This window comes from Chionomys nivalis, chromosome 1, assembly GCF_950005125.1.
Source record: "Chionomys nivalis chromosome 1, mChiNiv1.1, whole genome shotgun sequence".
Taxonomy (NCBI): Eukaryota; Metazoa; Chordata; class Mammalia; order Rodentia; family Cricetidae; genus Chionomys; species Chionomys nivalis.
Window position 1 is genome coordinate 21,204,684 of NC_080086.1, and position 17,945 is coordinate 21,222,628.

A 17,945-nucleotide genomic window follows, 5' to 3' on the forward strand; every position below is an offset into this window, starting at 1 on the left:
CAGTGATCTCATGTGGAAGGCAAAGGAATAGAGATGTCATTCACAATCAGGATTCAGGACAAGGACTGCAGTCATGGTTCAGTTTCTTTTGGCAGATCCAGCGGTTGTCTGAAGAACAGAAGTCAGAAAACACTTCTGTCTGTGAGATGACTGCACAGCTGTTTTCTTCTTCAGTGCCCATGATTCTTAATCTAAAGAGCAAAGAATAGCTGCTACTAGTGTTTAGGGTTTTCTTACAATTATCCACATCAGCCATTAATTTTCTCTGGACTTTTAAGGATGCTGTAGATTACATAGTGTTTAAGCATAGTAAACACAGTAACAAACATTAGAAACACATGTAAACATTAAATATACAGCTGATAGAAATAATATAATTTTCAGTTTTGCCCTCACAGAAAAGAACTCTAACAGCAAGAACCTTCGTAATAATGTAGAAAAAGGATGTTTGGGAATTGGGAGGGGGTGAAAACTCCTCATTCTATTACTAACATGCATGTGACCATGTGGGAAGAATCTTCATTTTACTGAGTTACAGATTTCTTAAATGTTTAGTGTATTACCGGTTGCTGTTTGGAGAAGTCACTTAGATATGCATGGATGCATGACAACATTTACACAGAATAGGTGCTCTGTAAATGTATTCAACACACAGAGTGAACACAGTAGGTCTACCAAATTGGATGCAGAGAAGAACCTCAACTCATGTGGAAATGGAGTTCCAACCTGTCTCAACCCAGAGCTGGTGGGTCTTTGCATTATCATAACACTAGTCCCACACTCAGGGTTCCTAGGATCACTGGAGGTGGTAATGACCAGAAGTCATGCACAGACACAGGCATCTTCTGGGGTGATTAAAGGAAGGGGTGAGCTCAAGAGTAGCCTGTCTTGAACAGAGAATGTCACCTATCAGGAAGTAGGCAGGGTTTTCTCACAGCTGACCTTTGCCTCTCATCATTTCTTCTTGGAGTCTCTTGTCCCTAAGCAGCAAATTTGATGTTACCCTTGCGGCCAGCATGCTAATCAAACTATGAGCTTTCGTCAGCTGGGCTTCTGCAAATGTCCCTATTTTTTTTCATCCATTAGCTTCTTTCTTCAGTCCTCAAGATCCTTTTATTAAGGCCAATCTGTTCAAATCAATGACTTATTTTCATTGATGGATTGCCAGGGATTCACCAGCCAGACATCTGGTGAGGGAACTAACATAATCTCACTTAATTCCCAAAATAATCCTGTTTGAAAAATTTTTACTTTTCCTCTGTTTCCCCAAGTTTCCTTATGGGAAGACCAGGGCTCTGGGAGTTAAAATAAATATTTACTTTGTGTATGTGAGAGAAAGAGTGGGTAAAGGGAGGGACTGAGGAAGGGTCAGAGCTTGTGTAAAAGTCAGAGGAAAATTTTGGGAGGAGCCTCCCTTTCTATCTTGTTTCTGCCACTGTGATGTGTGATGTGGGATTCCCCTCTGTATGCTGTGAATACCACTGGTTGATAAAGAACTGCTTTGGACCTATAGCAGAGCAGAACAGAGGTCGGTGGGGTAAACAAAACTGAATGCTGGGAGAAAGAAAACAGAGTTGGGGAGAAGCCATGGAGCTGCCACCAGAGACAGACATACCAAAATTTTGCTGGTAAACTACAGCCACCTGGTAATACACAGATTAATAGAAACTGGTTAAATTAAGATGTAAGAGTTAGCCAATTAGTGATAAGAAGCTATCACTAATGGAGCAAGCTGTGATTTAATTAATACAATTTCTGTGTGGTTGTTTCGAGGGGTCTGGGAAGCCAGGATATGAACAAGCAGCCTTCACACAACAGCTGTGTACTCCAGGCTCACTGGTCCAGGAGCATCTGAATGATTCTTCTGTCTCCACCTCCCATTTCTCTGCAGGAGTGCAGGGATACAGATGTGCATCTCTTAATCTGGCTTTTTATGTGGGTTCTGTGGACTGAACTGGGAAGTTTACAAAGCTAGAGCTTTTACCCAGAGCCATTTTTCAGTACGGTTAAAACAAAAGCCGGTTTGACGGACACTTTCCATTGTAGCATGATGGCTTCCAAATGTACCTGGTCACTGCTGTCTAATCAGAGTATCCTTTTAACCAAAGAGTAAAATCACACAGTAACTGAGCCAAATCCTTTGCTTTACATAGATATCTCCACTTATAATCATATATTTACTATGAATCAAAATTAAGTAAGCATTTTGTATCATATCACAACAAAGAAATACACAGAGGGAGACACACAAAAATGAACCCCTACTATGTATGAAAATGTTTTTAAACAGCAGTTTTTTTCTGATTCTGCCTAGAGAAAGAAAGTTCACGATATGCTATGCTGCAACTTTGTTCTAAAGTCTTGCTTTAGAATTACTGTGTAAGGGCCTAGAGAGATGACTTAGGAGTCAACAGTATTTAATGCTCTTACAGAGGATCCAGGTTCAAATTCTAGCACCCATATGGCTGCTCACAGCCATCTGTAACTCCAGTTCCAGGGAATCTGACTTCTGTAGGCTTCTGCATGCACATAGTACACATACATACACTCAGACACACACATATAAAATAAAACAAATAAAAGAAAAAATTTAAATTATATGTAAATGTAGGAAGTAGAAAAGTGGGAAAAGAAAGAAAAACCTATGTAATCCAGATAGAAGTTTTTAAATATTTTATCTCTTTTATCTCCAACCCTAGAAAGTTAATCTATTCCTTGTCCTTTAAAATTCCATTGAAAATAAATACACACTCTCTCTCTCTCTCTCTCTCTCTCTCTCTCTCTCACACACACACACACTTATAAATGGTTGATGTCTACTTGAACATGAAAAATTTCAACCAATATTGAAACTGTCTTTTCAGCCTATTCTTACCCTCTCAAATACTTATATACTTAATTAAAATTACAAAATTAAATTTTCAGTGACATGGATGTAAATTGAATATTCAGATTAGCTCTTTTAATACTTACAAATCAGGATTTAATATGGAGCCATTTATCCACTTCCAGGTTTTCTCTGGTGGTACATAATTTAGTCCAATAAAAAACTGCTGTCTTTTTCTCTTTGAGAAATCATGAATGAATCTCTATAATCAAAACAGAAAGAAAGACTTAATTCACAAAGTTTAGTTGTGACTTACTTTTTTCTGCCAACCTTCTAAAACTGTTACTTCTATTTCAAGTCTATCCTAACTCCCCAGCAGTAAAATTTTCTCTTCTTTGTGAAATTCATCTCTATATATTTATACTTTTAATAGACTCATCACACTATATTCAGTTATTAAATAATAAATCCAATTAGTCTTTCAGATTACAAGATATTTAAAATCTAAGTCTCCACTTCCTTAGCATAGACAGTTGGTTAAAGTCCAGAGGTATCAACATAGCTTAATGAAAGTGTTTTATGTTCTACTGAGCAATTTACCAATTCTTCTTCATTTTCAATGAGCAGCAAAGTGGCTTCTTTCACAGAGCAATAAGTTAGACCTTCAGGCCAAGGTCCAGAAGTTTGAGAAAGATGTAAGCATTTATCCCGGTATGGATGCCAGTCTCTCGGACACTTTAGTATGACTGATCTTCCTAGAGTGAAAAACAAGATATGTTCTATTTCAGTCCTGTTTCTGATACATGACAGCTCCACATAGTAGTTGCTTCATTAGCTCATGCTGGAACAAGATCAATGCTCTCATATGGCAAGGAATCATTATTAATGGCAAAGGATTCATTTTATATTTTGTTTTTATTAATTAACTTCAAAGTAAACTGTACAGCGTGTTCCTTAAAATAATCAAATATTTCACTTTTAACTTGATGTCTGCCTATTAAGGATCATATGTGTCAGCAGCATGGTCAAGGGACTAAGATGAGAGATATCAAGGTCACACAGCTTCAATGCAGTTCCCAGCATCAATAATTATAAACTGGAGCCATCACTGGGGTGAGTGAGTTTCTGACCCGTGGCAGCAGCCCGGGACAGGGAACTCAGACATTCCTCATCCCCCCTATACTTTCTGGTCTTCCTGCAGGGGCTATAATCCCTGGATACTGCCTCTCTCTTCCTATCCCACTCAGCTTGCATCCAGAACCCCCCCTTCGGCCTCCCTCCCCTCTTTGGGCACATAACATCACCCAGCTCAGCCTGTTCAGGCGCTGAGACCGAATTGTGAGGGCAACTGGTTGGGCAGTAGTTCCTTTGTCTCAATAGCCTGCCTGCACCAAGCAAGGTAGGCCCTTTGTTTACGAGCTACCCAAGCAGTACGGAGATCTGATCTAGACACCAGGAGAGCTATCACTGGGGAGTGCCATCACTGGGAAGGTACATCAGTGGGCAAGGAGACCTGATCCTGTAAAAGAAGATCCATAGGGAAGCATTCGGAGGAAGAGATGGGAAAGCGCCAATGCAAGAATTCACCCAACAATCTGAAACACAACATGAAACCACCAGAACCCAGTAACCTTACAAGGGGACATGAACACCTTAATCAAGAAGAAGTAGAAAAAACTGACTTTATGAAAGTGATAGAGGCCCTTAAATAGCATGTAAAAAACGCCCTTATAGAAATGGATGAGAAGAATAACAGAAAGTTTGAAGAATTGAGTAAATCAGTGAATGATACCCTAGGAAACCAAGGAAAAACAATCAAACAGATAATGGAAACAGTTCAAGACTTGAAAACTGAAATGGAGGGAAGGAAGAAAACACAAACAGAGGACCAGCTGGACATGGAAAATCCAGGTAAAGAAATAGAGACTACAGAAACAAGCATAACCAACAGAATACAAGAGATAGAAGAGTCTCAGATTCTGAAGATACCATAGAGAAAATAAACACGCTGATCAAAGAAAACAGCAAATCCAACAAACTCTCATCACAAAATATTCAAGAAATCTGGGACACAATAAAAAGACCAAACCTAAGAATAATAGGAGTAGAAGAAGTAGAAGAAGTGCAGCTCAATGGTCCAGAAAATATATTTAATAAAATTATAGAAGAAAACTTTCCCAACCTAAAGAAAGACATACCTATGAAGGTTCAAGAAGCATACAGAACACTGAATAGACTGGATCAAAAAAAAATCCCCTCGCCATATAATAATCAAAACACAAAGCATACAGAATAAAGAAATAATATTAAGAGCTGCAAAGGAAAAAGGCCAAGTTACTTATAAAGGTAAACCTATCAGACTTACACCTGACTTCTCTATGGAAACCATGAAAGCCAGAAGGTCCTGGATAGAGGTACTGCAGAAACTAAGAGACCATGGATGCAAGGAATCCCAGACTACTATATCCAGCCAAGCTTTCGTTCACTATAAATGGAGAAAACAAAATTTTCCAGGATAAAAACTAATTTAAACAATACATAGCCACAAATCCAGCCTTACAGAAAGTAATAGAAGGGATCACAAACCAAGGAGTCCAACAATGCCCACAATAACTCAGACATCTAGAGACCCTTCACCAGCACAACCCGAAGAAGGGAAACACACAAACTCTACTACCAAAAAAGTGACCAGAGTTAACAACCAGTGGTCATTAATATCGCTTAATGTCAATGGACTCAACTCACCTATAAAAAGGCACAGACTAAGAGATTGGATACGAAAACAGGATCCAACATTCTTCTGTTTACAAGAAACACACCTCAACCACAAAGACAGGCATCTACTCAGAGTAAAGGGCTGGGAAAGGCTTATCAAGCAAATGGACCTAAGAAACAAGCAGGTGTGGCCATACTAATTTCTAACAAAGTTGACTTCAAACTAAAATCAATCAGAAGAGATGGAGAGGGACATTTTATACTCATAACAGGAACAATTCAACAGGATGAAGTCTCAATCCTGAATATTTATGCCCCTAATATAAAATCACCCACTTATATAAAAGAAACATTACTGAAACTCAAGGCAGTCATAAAACCGCACACACTAATAGTAGGAGACTTTAACACTCCTCTCTCATCAATGGACAGGTCAATCAGACAGAAACCTAACAGAGAAATAAGAGAATTAATGCAAGTAATGAATCAAATAGACTTAACAGACATCTATAGAACATTCCACCCAAATAGGAAAGAATATACCTTCTTCTCTGCAGCTCATGGAACCTTCTCGAAAATTGACCACATACTCGGTAACAAAGCAAACTTCCACAGTTACAAAAAGATATTAGTAACCACCTCTGTCGTATCGGATCACCATGGATTAAAGTTAGAATTCAACAACAATGCTACCCCCAGAAAGCCTACAAACTCATGGAAACTGACCAGTAAACTACTGAATCACAACTGGATCAAGGAAGAAATAAAGAAAATAATTAGAGTCTTCCTTGAATTCAATGAAAATAAAGAAACAACATACTCAAACTTATGGGACACTATGAAAGCAGTCCTAAAAGGAAAGTTCATAGCACTAAGTGTCCACTTAAAGAAAATAGAGAAAGCACGCGTTGGAGACTTAACAGCCCACCTGAAAGCTCTAAAAAAAAAAAAGAAGCAGACTCACCTAGGAGGAGTAGAAGACTGGAAATAATCAAACTGAGGGCTGAAATCAACAAAATAGAAACACAGAAAACAATCCAAAGAATCAATGAAACAAAAAGCTGGTTCCTGGAGAAAATCAACAAGATTGATAAACCCCTATCCAAACTAATCAAACGTCAGAGAGAGAACACGCAAATTAATAAGATTAGAAATGAAAAGGGGGACATAACCACAGACACAGAGGAAATTCAGAGAATCATTAGAGCTTACTACAAAAGCCTGTATGCCACAAAACTGGAAAATGTAAAAGAAATGGACACTTTTTTAGACAAATGCCATATACCAAAGTTAAACTAGGACCAGATGAACAATCTAAATAGACCTGTTACCCACGAACAATTAGAAGCTGTTATCAAAAACCTCCCTACGAAAAAAAGTTCAGGACCAGATGGTTTCAATGCAGAATTCTATCAGAACTTCCAAGAAGATCTAATACCTATACTCCTTAATGTATTTCACAATATAGAAACAGAAGAGTCATTGCCAAATTCCTTCTATGAAGCTACAGTTACTCTGATACCAAAACCACACAAAGACTTAACCAAGAAAGAGAATTACAGGCCAATCTCACTCATGAACATCGACGCAAAAATCCTCAATAAAATACTAGCAAACTGAATCCAAGAACACATTAGAAAAATTATCCATTATGATCAAGTAGGCTTCATCCCAGAGATGCAGGGCTGGTTCAACACATGAAAATCTATCAATGTAATCCATCATATAAATAAACTGAAAGAAAAAAACCATATGATCGTTTCATTAGATGCTGAAAAAGCATTTGGGAACTTCAACATCAATTTATGATAAAAGTCTTGGAGAGATTAGGGATACAAGGGTCACACCTAAATATAATAAGAGCTATTTACAGCAAGCCGACAACTAACATCAAATTAATCAAAGAGAAACTCAAAGCCATCCCACTAAAATCAGGAACACGACAAGGCTGTCCACTTTCTCCATACCTCTTCAATATAGTGCTTGAAGTTCTAGAAATAGCAATAAGACAACATAAGAGGATCAAGTGGATTCGAATTGGAAAGGAAGAAATTAAACTTTCATTATTTGCAGATGATATGATAGTGTACATAAGTGACCCCAAAAACTCGACCAAAGAAAGCCTACAGCTGATAAACACCTTTAGTAATGTAGCAGGATACAAGATCAACTCCAAAAAATCAGTTGCCCTCCTATACACAAAAGATATGGATGCAGAGAGGGAAATCAGAGAAGCATCACCTTTCACGATAGCCACAAACAGCATAAAATATCTTGGGGTAACTCTAACCAAGGAAGTGAAAGATCTATTTGACAAGAACTTTAAGGCATTGAAGAAAGAAAATGAAGAGGATACCAGAAAATGGAAGTATCTCCCTGGCTTTTGGATTGGGAGGATCAACATAGTAAAAATGGCAATTCTACCAAAGGCAATTTATAGATTCAATGCAATCCCCATTAAAATCCCATCAAAATTCTTCACAGATCTTGAGAGGATAATAATCAACTTTATATGGAAAAACAAAAAACCCAGAATAGCCAAAACAATCTTATACAATAAAGGAACTTCTGGAGGCATTACCATCCCTGACTTCAAATTCTATTACAGAGCTACAGTAATGAAAACAGCTTGGTATTGGCATAAAAACAGAGAAGTCAACAAATGGAATCGTATAGAAGACCAGGATTTTAACCCACAAACATATGAACACCTCATTTTCGATAAAGGAGCTAAAAGTATACAATGGAAGAAAGAAAGCATCTTCAACAAATGGTGCTGGCACAAGTGGATGTCAACCTGTAGAAGAATGAAAATAGACCCATATCTATCACCATGCACAAAACTCAAGTCAATTGGATCAAAGACCTCAATATCAATCTGAACACACTGAACCTGATAGAAGAGAAAGTGGGAAGCACCCTACAACATATGGGCACAGGAGATCGCTTCCTATGTATAACCCCAGCCGCACAGACATTAAGGGCATCATTGAATAAATGGGACCTCCTGAAACTGAGAAGCTTCTGTAAAGCAAAGGACACTGTCACTAAGCCAAAAAGGCAACCCACTGACTGAGAGAAGATCTTCACCAACCCTGAAACAGACAAAGGTCTGATCTCCAAAATATATAAAGAACTCAAGAAACTAGACTTTAAAATGCTAATTAACCCAATTAAAAAATGGGGCACTGAACTGAACAGAGAATTCTCAACAGAAGAAGTTCAAATGGCCAAAAGACACTTAAGGTCATGGTCAACCTCCTTAGCGATAAGGGAAATGCAAATCAAAACAACATTGAGATATCATCTTACACCTGTCAGAATGGCTAAAATCAAAAACACCGATGATAGCCTTTGCTGGAGAGGTTGTGGAGGAAGGGGTACCCTCATCCATTGCTGGTGGGAATGCAAACTTGTTCAACCACTTTGGAAATCAGTGTGGTGGTTTCTCAGGAAATTCGGGATCAACCTACCCCAGGACCCAGCAATACCACTCTTGGGAATATACACAAGAGATGCCCTATCATATGACAAAAGCATTTGTTCAACTATGTTCATAGCAGCATTGTTTGTAATAGCCGGAACCTGGAAACAACCTAGATGTCCTTCAATGGAAGAATGGATGAAGAAAGTATGGAATATATACACATTAGAGTACTACTCAGCAGTCAAAAACAATGACTTCTTGAATTTTGCATGCAAATGGATGGAAATAGAAAACACTATCCTCAGTGAGGTGTCCCAGACCCAAAAAGATGAACATGGGATGTACTCACTCATAATTGGTTTCTAGCCATAAATAAAGGGCATTGAGTCTATAATTTGTGATCCTAAAGAAGCTAAATAAGAAGGTGAACCCAAAGAAAAACACATAGCTATCCTCCTGGATATGGGAAGTATACAAGACTGCCGAGCAAAAAATTGGGATCTTGAGGGTGGGTGGGATAGGGATAAGGGGAGATGGGGAGAGAAAAGTGAGAAGGGGAGGATGTGGGGATCTTGGGGAATTGGGATGGTTGGGATAAAGGAAGGATGGATATGGGAGCAGGGAAGCATATATCTTAATTAAAAGAGCCATCTTAGGGTAGACAAGAGACTTGAACCCAGAGGGGCTCCCAGGTGCCCAGGGGGATGTCCCCAGTTAATTTCTTGGGCAGCTAAGGATAGGGAACCTGAAATGGCCCTATCCTATAGCCATACTGATGAATATCTTGCATATCACCATAGAACCTTCATCTGGCGATGGATGGAGATAGAGACAGAGACCCACATTGGAGCACCGGAATGAGCTCCCAAGGTCCCAATGAGGAGCAGAAGGAGGGAGAACATGAGCAAGGAAGTCAGGACCGTGAGGGGTGCACCCACCCACTGAGACAGAGGGACTGATCTATTGGGAGCTCACCAAGGCCAGCTGGACTGTGACTGAAAAAGTATGGGATAAAACCGGACTCTCTGGACACGGCAGACAATGAGGGCTGATGAGAAGCCAAAGACAATGGCACTGGGTTTTGATCCTACTTCATGTTCTGGCTTTGTGGGAGCCTATCCAGTTTGGATGCTCACCTTCCTAGACCTAGATGGAGGGGGGAGGACCTTGGACTTTCCACAGTGCAGGGAACCCTGACTGCTCTTTGGACTGGAGAAGGAGGGGGAAAGGTGTGGAGGAAAGGAAAGAGGAATGGGAGGAGGGGGAGGGAAATGGGAGGCTGGGAGGAGGCCGAAATTTCTTTTTCAATTAAAAAAATTACAATTAAAAAATAAATAAAAGAAAAATATTTTCTCTAAAAAAAATAATAATTATAAACTGTGTGACTCTTCATGAGTTCCTAACATTTTATGGCTGTTTTCTCAGAAAAAAAAAAAAAACATAGTGATATAATGATTCATGGAGGGCTATTGTGAACTTTGACTGAAGCAACTCACAGTATATATCAAAAATCACCTCTTATTCTCAGGAAATTCAAGCCACACAATTACCTGTTGATTCAGTCCTGTTCTCTTGAGCAGTCACACTGTATTTTTCTGTTGGTGATTTTTGCACTAAGAATCGCACTATTAAATAAGAAAACACATAGAAAGAATTAAATACTGAAACACATGGTGGGATATGTATTCTATTTCTCTGTCGCAGGATATTTGATCATACTGTGAACACAAAGATTAAATTGTTTAAATAAAATTAACTGTAGGTCAAGAGGTGGACCAAATAACCAGTTGACTAGAAATAACCACAGAAAGTTAGGGAAAGTCAGGAGGAGAGAGACAGACAGACAGACAGACAGACAGACAGACAGAGGCATAGGAAGTAGAAGGGAGGAACCACATCTTAGTGGAGAAGATTTTGTTTCAGTTGGTGTAGGAGAAACTATTGCTGGGACAATAGCTGTAGCAGGCTTTTTCTTTGGGCCACTGGCACACAAATAATGACATGCAGACTTATTATTAATTATGAGAACTCTGTCTTAGCTTAGGCTTGTTCCTAACTAGTTCTTATAACTTAAATTAGCTCACATTTTTAAATCTGATATTGTTTTTTAACATGGCCTTTACTCTGTGATGTTCATCTTGTTTTCTCTGTGTCTGTCTTGTGACTCTATCTTTCTTCATCCCCAAGACCTCGTGTCCCCAGAATTCCCACCTAACCTCTTCCTGCCTAGCTATTGGCAATTCAGCTCTTTATTAAACCAATCAATATGTCACAGTGACACATTCACACAATGTAAAGGAATATTCCACAACATTTAACCCTTTTGTCTAAATAAAAGGGAAAAATCTTAATTCTAACATACTAAAACTATAAATAATAAGAACAATTATCAGGTAAGAACTGCATACACAATGTTCAGTCCATTTGTATTTGGCATATTTGAAGAAAATGCCCTATCTTATCTTGATAAATGCATCTTATCTTGATGAATTTAAAGTTTTATATCTAAACCATTTTCTATCATAACTTGTATTACCATCTGAAAACTATCTTTTTGGACCTCAAAACATTTTTTGATAAACAATTTAAGCTTTTATGTCTCTCAACCTTATACATTTTATACCTCTTTTGTGAGTGTCTTCATTGAATTTGGTAAGAAAGAAAACTGTAACTATAACTATCTACTCTTCAACTCTGTCAGAGGCCCAAGAAGGATATAATATTACCTGAAGAAACAAGAGGTACAGACCAAGCAATTTTCAAACCTATTGAAATGACAGAAACAGCTGGCGGCCTAGACAGTCATCCAAGGTTCCTGTATAACATTGGGTATTCATCTTTGGCCTACAAGCCTAGAATATTTGACAGACTTTTCCTGTGAAGCAAGAATTTTTGAAGGACTGTCCTATCCTATCTTGGCAACATTTGTCAGTTGCTTTCTTTTGTGTCCTGCTTGTCCAGTTTGGGCAGCATAATGTCAGAAGTCAGGGCAACGACAGTTTCTTGCCCAAATGGCTAGCTTTGACCACAAAAAAACAAACTCCATATGAAGGTTCTTCTATGCCCATCATCCTCTTTTGAAGTAAATTATTGTTGCCAGGAGTAGGTGTGTCTCACTGTCATGAAAAGCCTTATGCTATTAAAACATTTTAAATGCATATTCTAATAGATCTTTGAAGTGTTTGAAGATCACTTATCTATCTAAAATATCTCTGTATGATCTTGAAACTATACTTAACTTGATTATAAGTTTGATTGTTATATATGACTATTAACCTGTCTTTTTTTATTATCATAAATAGCTTTCAAGAACTAATACTTTACATTATGTTTTTAAATGAAATGTATAGAGATAATACCTTAAACAATAGTAGAAAAATATATACAGTATAACTAAAATAAACTTGACTTTGTATCAACATACAAAAATCCATACTAATGTAAAATATTTGAGACTAGTGGTTATTCAAATGTAGACACAACAATCTACCCTTTTATTCCATCATCTCATATAAAATACACCCTTTTTCCCTTCATAAAGAGATTCCTGAATATTTTTTAATCTGCAATTTTTAGTGAGACTCGGTAACCTTTACTCTGTACTGTCCATCCTGTTTCCTCCTCATCTGTCTGGTGACTTTGACTTTTTTCTTCCCTGAGACCTCTCTGCCCCCAAGAAGTTCCACCTAACCTCTTCCTGCCTAGCTTTGGCCATTCAGCTCTTTATTAAACCAGTCATGGTGACAAATGTTCACATAGTATACAGAAATTTTCCACAGCAAACAGCAGAGAAGGAAGATGAGGCATCTACTTTCTCTGCCTCTCTGAGCTAACAGGTTTCATGCCAGCATCTGACTCCAAAATCTTCATTGGAAAATAAAAAGATAAAGTCTTAGTCAAAAGCAACATTTGCCTCCCTTCATGGAGGTGGCTAAGGTAGTGGCAAAGGTGGACAGTGGGACATGAAAGTTCCCCTGGGTCACACCCTCAAAAGTGAGGTGATAATTGCCAAGGTGTAGTTAGCAGCTGAGGCATTGGTAGGTTAAGGAACAGCCACTGTGCTGCGGAAAAGCAGTATTTCTCACTTCAGAAAATTAAATTATTTCAAAAAATATGAGCATATAGATTGAGAAAAAATATCACCAAACTGGAATAAGAGACAAGCGGGGAGACGGGATATATGAGCCAGAAAAGCACAGAATACATGGCAGCTCTGAGGTTGCATATGGTCTGATTGACTGGTCAAACTGTGGGTGCTCACAGTCACACCTGAGTTTGCACTTCTTCAATCACTCCCATCGCAAGAGAAGGTGGAGGTATGTAATAAGCTAAATATGGGGACATTTTGGTTTCCTTGATTTTTTTCACATTTTTGTCACACTTGTGACATATTCTTCTGCAGTTCTAGATACACATATGGCATACCCCATGTTTCTCAGGAAAATTGAGAAGTATGGAAACAATGTGAAGTTTCTATAGTGGACAAGGAATGTTGTCCTGTAGCTTTCAATGTCATTGACCTTCCCCCTAGTCTCAAGGAGGTGAAATGCTGTGAAGAAGACTTATAAGTTTATGAGGGAAAATTCTGAAGCTAAGGCTCTTACTTCACTTACCTAAGACACTGAGTCCAATCAGGCTCAAGAAAAGAAGGATCAGCCCAGCACAGCCGAGTTTCAAAACCAACGGATGCCAGTGCTGGCATTGATAGGTATCTAAGAAGTGCAACATAAACACTTGTTAAATCCACTCGAGAACAGATACATGAGATAAAAATCAAAGGTGGTCTTGCAACTACATAAGACACCTTAACTTCAAAGGCTCTTTTCTGCATTCCTAGTAGATTGACTAAAACTGGAGTTAGTGCTACACTCTATGTGTACTGTTTTACAAACACACACACGTGTGTGTGCATGCATGTGCAGAGACAGAGAGAGAGAGAGAGAGAGTCCTTTTCCTTGTAGGGTTTCTGACTGTAGGTGCAGAGTCAGTGAGATATTAACACCTGCCTCAGAGACCATAACATGCTGGATGCCAACAAGGAAACACTTAAATGGAAATTAAGATTTTGCCTTTGGAGATAGCATCATGTCAAGCAGAGTGATCATGGCAGGTTTTCCTGTGAGATGATGCTAGATCCAAGCCTTAAAAGAAAATTATGGAATATTTGTGTACACTGTAAAGATATGTCTCTAGCTAAGGTGCCTTATGATTGGTTTAGTAATAAGCTGAATGGCCACTAGCTAGTCAAGAAGGGGTTAGGTGGGACTTCTGGGTACAGAGTGGACTTGGGGAAGAAGAAGAGCAGGGACACCAGTCAGACAGAGAGGAAACAGAAGATGTAAGATGAGAGAGAGGTAAAAAGCCATGAGGCAAAAACATAGGTTAATATAAATGGGTTAATTTAAGTTATAAGAGCCAGTTAGGAACAAGCATAAGCTATAGGACAATATTTCAAAATAATAAGAAGTCTCCAAGTCATTTTTTTGTGAGTTGGTGTCCCAAAAAATTATGTTTACATCCAATATTATGTTGTACTGCATTATTTAATGTTATATAATGAAAATTTAAAATATGAGTGTTCTTAATACTAGACTTTGTAAAAATCATCAAAATAATGACTGCATGAAGTTTTCTGTATTTTACAAGAATTGGATTTCAAGAGTAGAAAGAGTGAGAAAAGGCAGAAATATGAAATAATACACAAATACAAAACAAGAAACATGACTCGTTAGGCTTATTTAATGGACTGTCACTCTATGCTATACTAGTGTTCAGGAGAAATTCTAGGCTGTTTTAAATACACTAGTCTCCTCATATTTCTAGTATCTCTAGGAACCTTGTCCTGTAACACAACAAGGCAGAAATGACAGCACAGTATCTCATTCCTCAGGCTCAAGGCCTGTGTGTTTCCTTCCGTGACAATCTTGTGTCACCTTTGACCACAGAGCATTGCTCACTGTCCACAGAAGATTGCTTAGAAAACCTCTGCATATGAGATCAAATCTCTTCTATAAAATGTGTTATTTGCACAGGACCTGCGTGCTTATCCCTGTGTGCTTTAGATAATCTCCAGATTACCTACAGCTTCTAAGATGATCATCATCATCCAGAACAGTGCTTGACACATTTAGGGGCTCATTTCTGAGTGAATGCATGATCTCTGTGCACCTTTTTAGCCATCCTACTATCAAAGCAAACTTTTGATCATTTGGCTACAAAGCAGGTCACTGCCCATGTACCTCTTTCTGTATTTGTTTGTTGGTTCACTGGGAGATCTAATCACCATGCTATGAATTACCTGCAGTTTTGAGCTGTTTAGCTAATTGGTCAAGGCTGTTTCATTTCCTTCACTACAGAGTCAGTGTTTTCCCTTCACGGGCTTTGCTCTGGCTTTATTCTACTGCTTTTGTCCTTTGGGTTCATGTCCAAACTAATGCTTTGTAGGATAATAATCATAATTAGGGTGAACAAATTTTCTAGTCTCTTGATTTGGAATCATGGATGGTAGTGTTGAGGAAATCTCATTGTCTTTCTCAACCTTCATTTTCTCATATCCATTTAAACAAGGCCTTCCCCATCATTTTGCTAGGCTTGAACACAGGAAAATAAAAGCATGTTTCTTCCTATCATGCCAGCAAAAAGAATCCTCCCAGAAGTGTCAAAGCCTCCACTTTCCCCTGCCCCTGATGTGACAATGACAAAGAAGCAGATTTGAAGACTCTGTTTTCCTGATTTCTTAAAAAATTATTAGCTTGCTTTAAAATCACCAAGTGATTTGGCTTTTGAAGTTTGGGTGCATAAATAAAGACAATTTTTCCTAAATACATACGTACTTCCTTTAAGAAAGAAGAGAAGGAAATAGGGGAGCAAAAAGCAAAGGAAGGAATGAGGGAGAAAGGTAAGGAGGGAAAGAAGAAGGAGGGAAGGGAGAATGGGAAGGAGGGACAGAAGGAGAGATAAAGGGAGGGAAAAGCAAGTCTGTATACTCTGAGCTAACCTCAGGACACAACACCTCATATCAGGAGAGCTATATATCCAATGATATAATTAGAGTAATGGGCAGTTGTATCTCACACAGATTATGCCATACTATACATCACATTTTAAACATTGTCATTAATTTTTACATAACACTGAAATAACTGACAGACTTTAATTACTACACAGAAAAGTGACTAAAATTTCAGGAAGAACAGTAACATGATAGCTCTATTGATTCCTTGTGGCAGAGTTCAAAGCCTGTCAATGCAATGTTTTCCTTCATGGCATCATCCTATTATATAATAACTATGAGAGGTTTGTCCAAAGCAATAGATTATATTTTTGAATGACCAGTACCATCGATGATTGTTCACAGTACATAACTCTATAAACACACTTTTCTTTTTTATTGCTGTTTTTTGTTTTTGTTTTTACTTTAAGTTTTATAATTTAATAGTTCCTAATCCAAAATCCTAAAATGTTGATAATCACATAGCTTCCAACATGTAGAAATAATGTCAAATTGAAACTGTTGCAATGTTATTGATATTAGTAAGGTCAATTAGATCATAGAATGCAATAGTTTCTCATGAAAATTTGATACATTTTCTACCTCAGTTTCTACCTCCCTCTGCCATGTTATTCTCTGAGCATTACCTCAGTCTTCCACATGCTTTCACTCCAATTACTGAATTCTCTAGAAGAGAGGGCTGGTTTATCCAATGCTGACTGCCAGGGGTGCAACTGCAGTACGGCTGAGTTCAAGTGTTTGTTCTGTACTAGAATGGACAAGTCTGCAGTGTCTCTAAACACATTTTTCTGTTTGTATGTGAAAAATATTATTTCTTCGGCGTCTTGACTAACACTGAATAGGAGAAGCCCTATTCACGTTTCATGAAGGCTAGTCATACAAAATGGCAGTGCGTATGCTTTTTCTTCCCGATGTTGTAGTTGTCTACAGGCAAGCTGTCCTACACTAATCAACAATACTAAGAATAGCACAGCTTCAGAGAAATAACTTTTTAATTCATTAGTGTGGGTGTGTGACAGAGAGAGTATTGTGTGTGTGAGAGAGTATGAGTGTGCATGTAACTGCAGGTGTGTGTGTGTGTGTGTGCCTGTGTGACTGCAGGCATATGGATGCCACACTAGGTGTAGAGGTCAGAGAACAACTTTCAGGAGATGATTCTCTTCCACCAAAGGTATTGGGAATTGAACTCTGGATGTCAGGTATTTGGAGCAAGTGATTTGCCTGAAGACTCATCTCACCATCCCAAGCAAAACTGTTAAAACTGAAACATATGGGAATCTTAATTCTAGAATATATCCAAGTACTTACCTGGGGGAAGAGATGGGGTTGATGCACGCTTGTGCCTTGGGGTCCTCAAGGTCTTTGCATCGCCACAGACTCTCCATGGGTCCATTGTCGGTTTGAGATGTAAATTGTGAACAGACAAGTTCTGTGAGGTCAAATGACAAAAGGAAATCCTCTGTGAGCACTCTGCTCTGCGCCCACACTCACCCACACTTGAAGCTAAGGGTTTTTTCCACAGTTACTGAACATGGGGTCCACTGTGATCACATGGTTTCCAAGTTCTTACCTTTCAAACAGAACTTCTGGTTCTTCTTCCTTCAATCATCTGTCTTCAGTTACTTTTCCCCGGCACAAGCAAACAAAGCAATCAATATCGAATTAAAATTTGAGGACTCCTCCCCACGGCACTCCCAGGAAATGTTCTGCGCCATGTCGTGAAAATAAAAACATGTGAAAGTCGTCTTTTCTATTTGACAAGAATTGAAGCTATAAAACCCTCCTGAAACATTCCTGCTGTGAAGGAATCTGTGAAATGTGGAAATGAAAATGTGAATGTGGATTTGTAAAAATTAATAATTAAAAGAAACGCATGACTGACACAATAGGAAAATCAGTGAGGAGGGAAGCACACGTCTTTCAGCCTTGTCCTGAGGTCGACGCAGATGTAACAATGTTCACCT

General features: G+C 38.5%; 1 protein-coding gene across 1 annotated transcript; it reads right to left on the reverse strand.

The window, feature by feature from the left end:
• Positions 1-46: 46 nt before the first annotated feature.
• On the reverse strand, positions 47-17,374 carry LOC130885812 (killer cell lectin-like receptor subfamily B member 1F). Its single transcript, XM_057787601.1, has 6 exons — positions 17,290-17,374; positions 13,583-13,681; positions 10,520-10,594; positions 3,428-3,582; positions 2,974-3,089; positions 47-191 (listed from the first exon to the last, which is right to left on the reverse strand). Exons 1-6 carry the CDS (start codon positions 17,372-17,374, stop codon positions 47-49), a joined length of 675 nt encoding a protein of 224 aa, XP_057643584.1.
• Between the last annotated feature and the right edge of the window lie 571 nt (positions 17,375-17,945).

Bases quoted from the DNA above. Each gene is read 5' to 3' on its own strand.
- LOC130885812 (XM_057787601.1), bottom strand. From the start codon at position 17,374: ATGGACCCATGGAGAGTCTGTGGCGATGCAAAGACCTTGAGGACCCCA. The intron at 13,682-17,289 runs GTAAGTACTTGG...TGCACTTCTTAG, and splicing joins AACCCCATCTCTTCCCCCAG to ATACCTATCAATGCCAGCAC. The intron at 3,583-10,519 runs GTAATTGTGTGG...TTTTCACTCTAG, and splicing joins GAACAGGACTGAATCAACAG to GAAGATCAGTCATACTAAAG.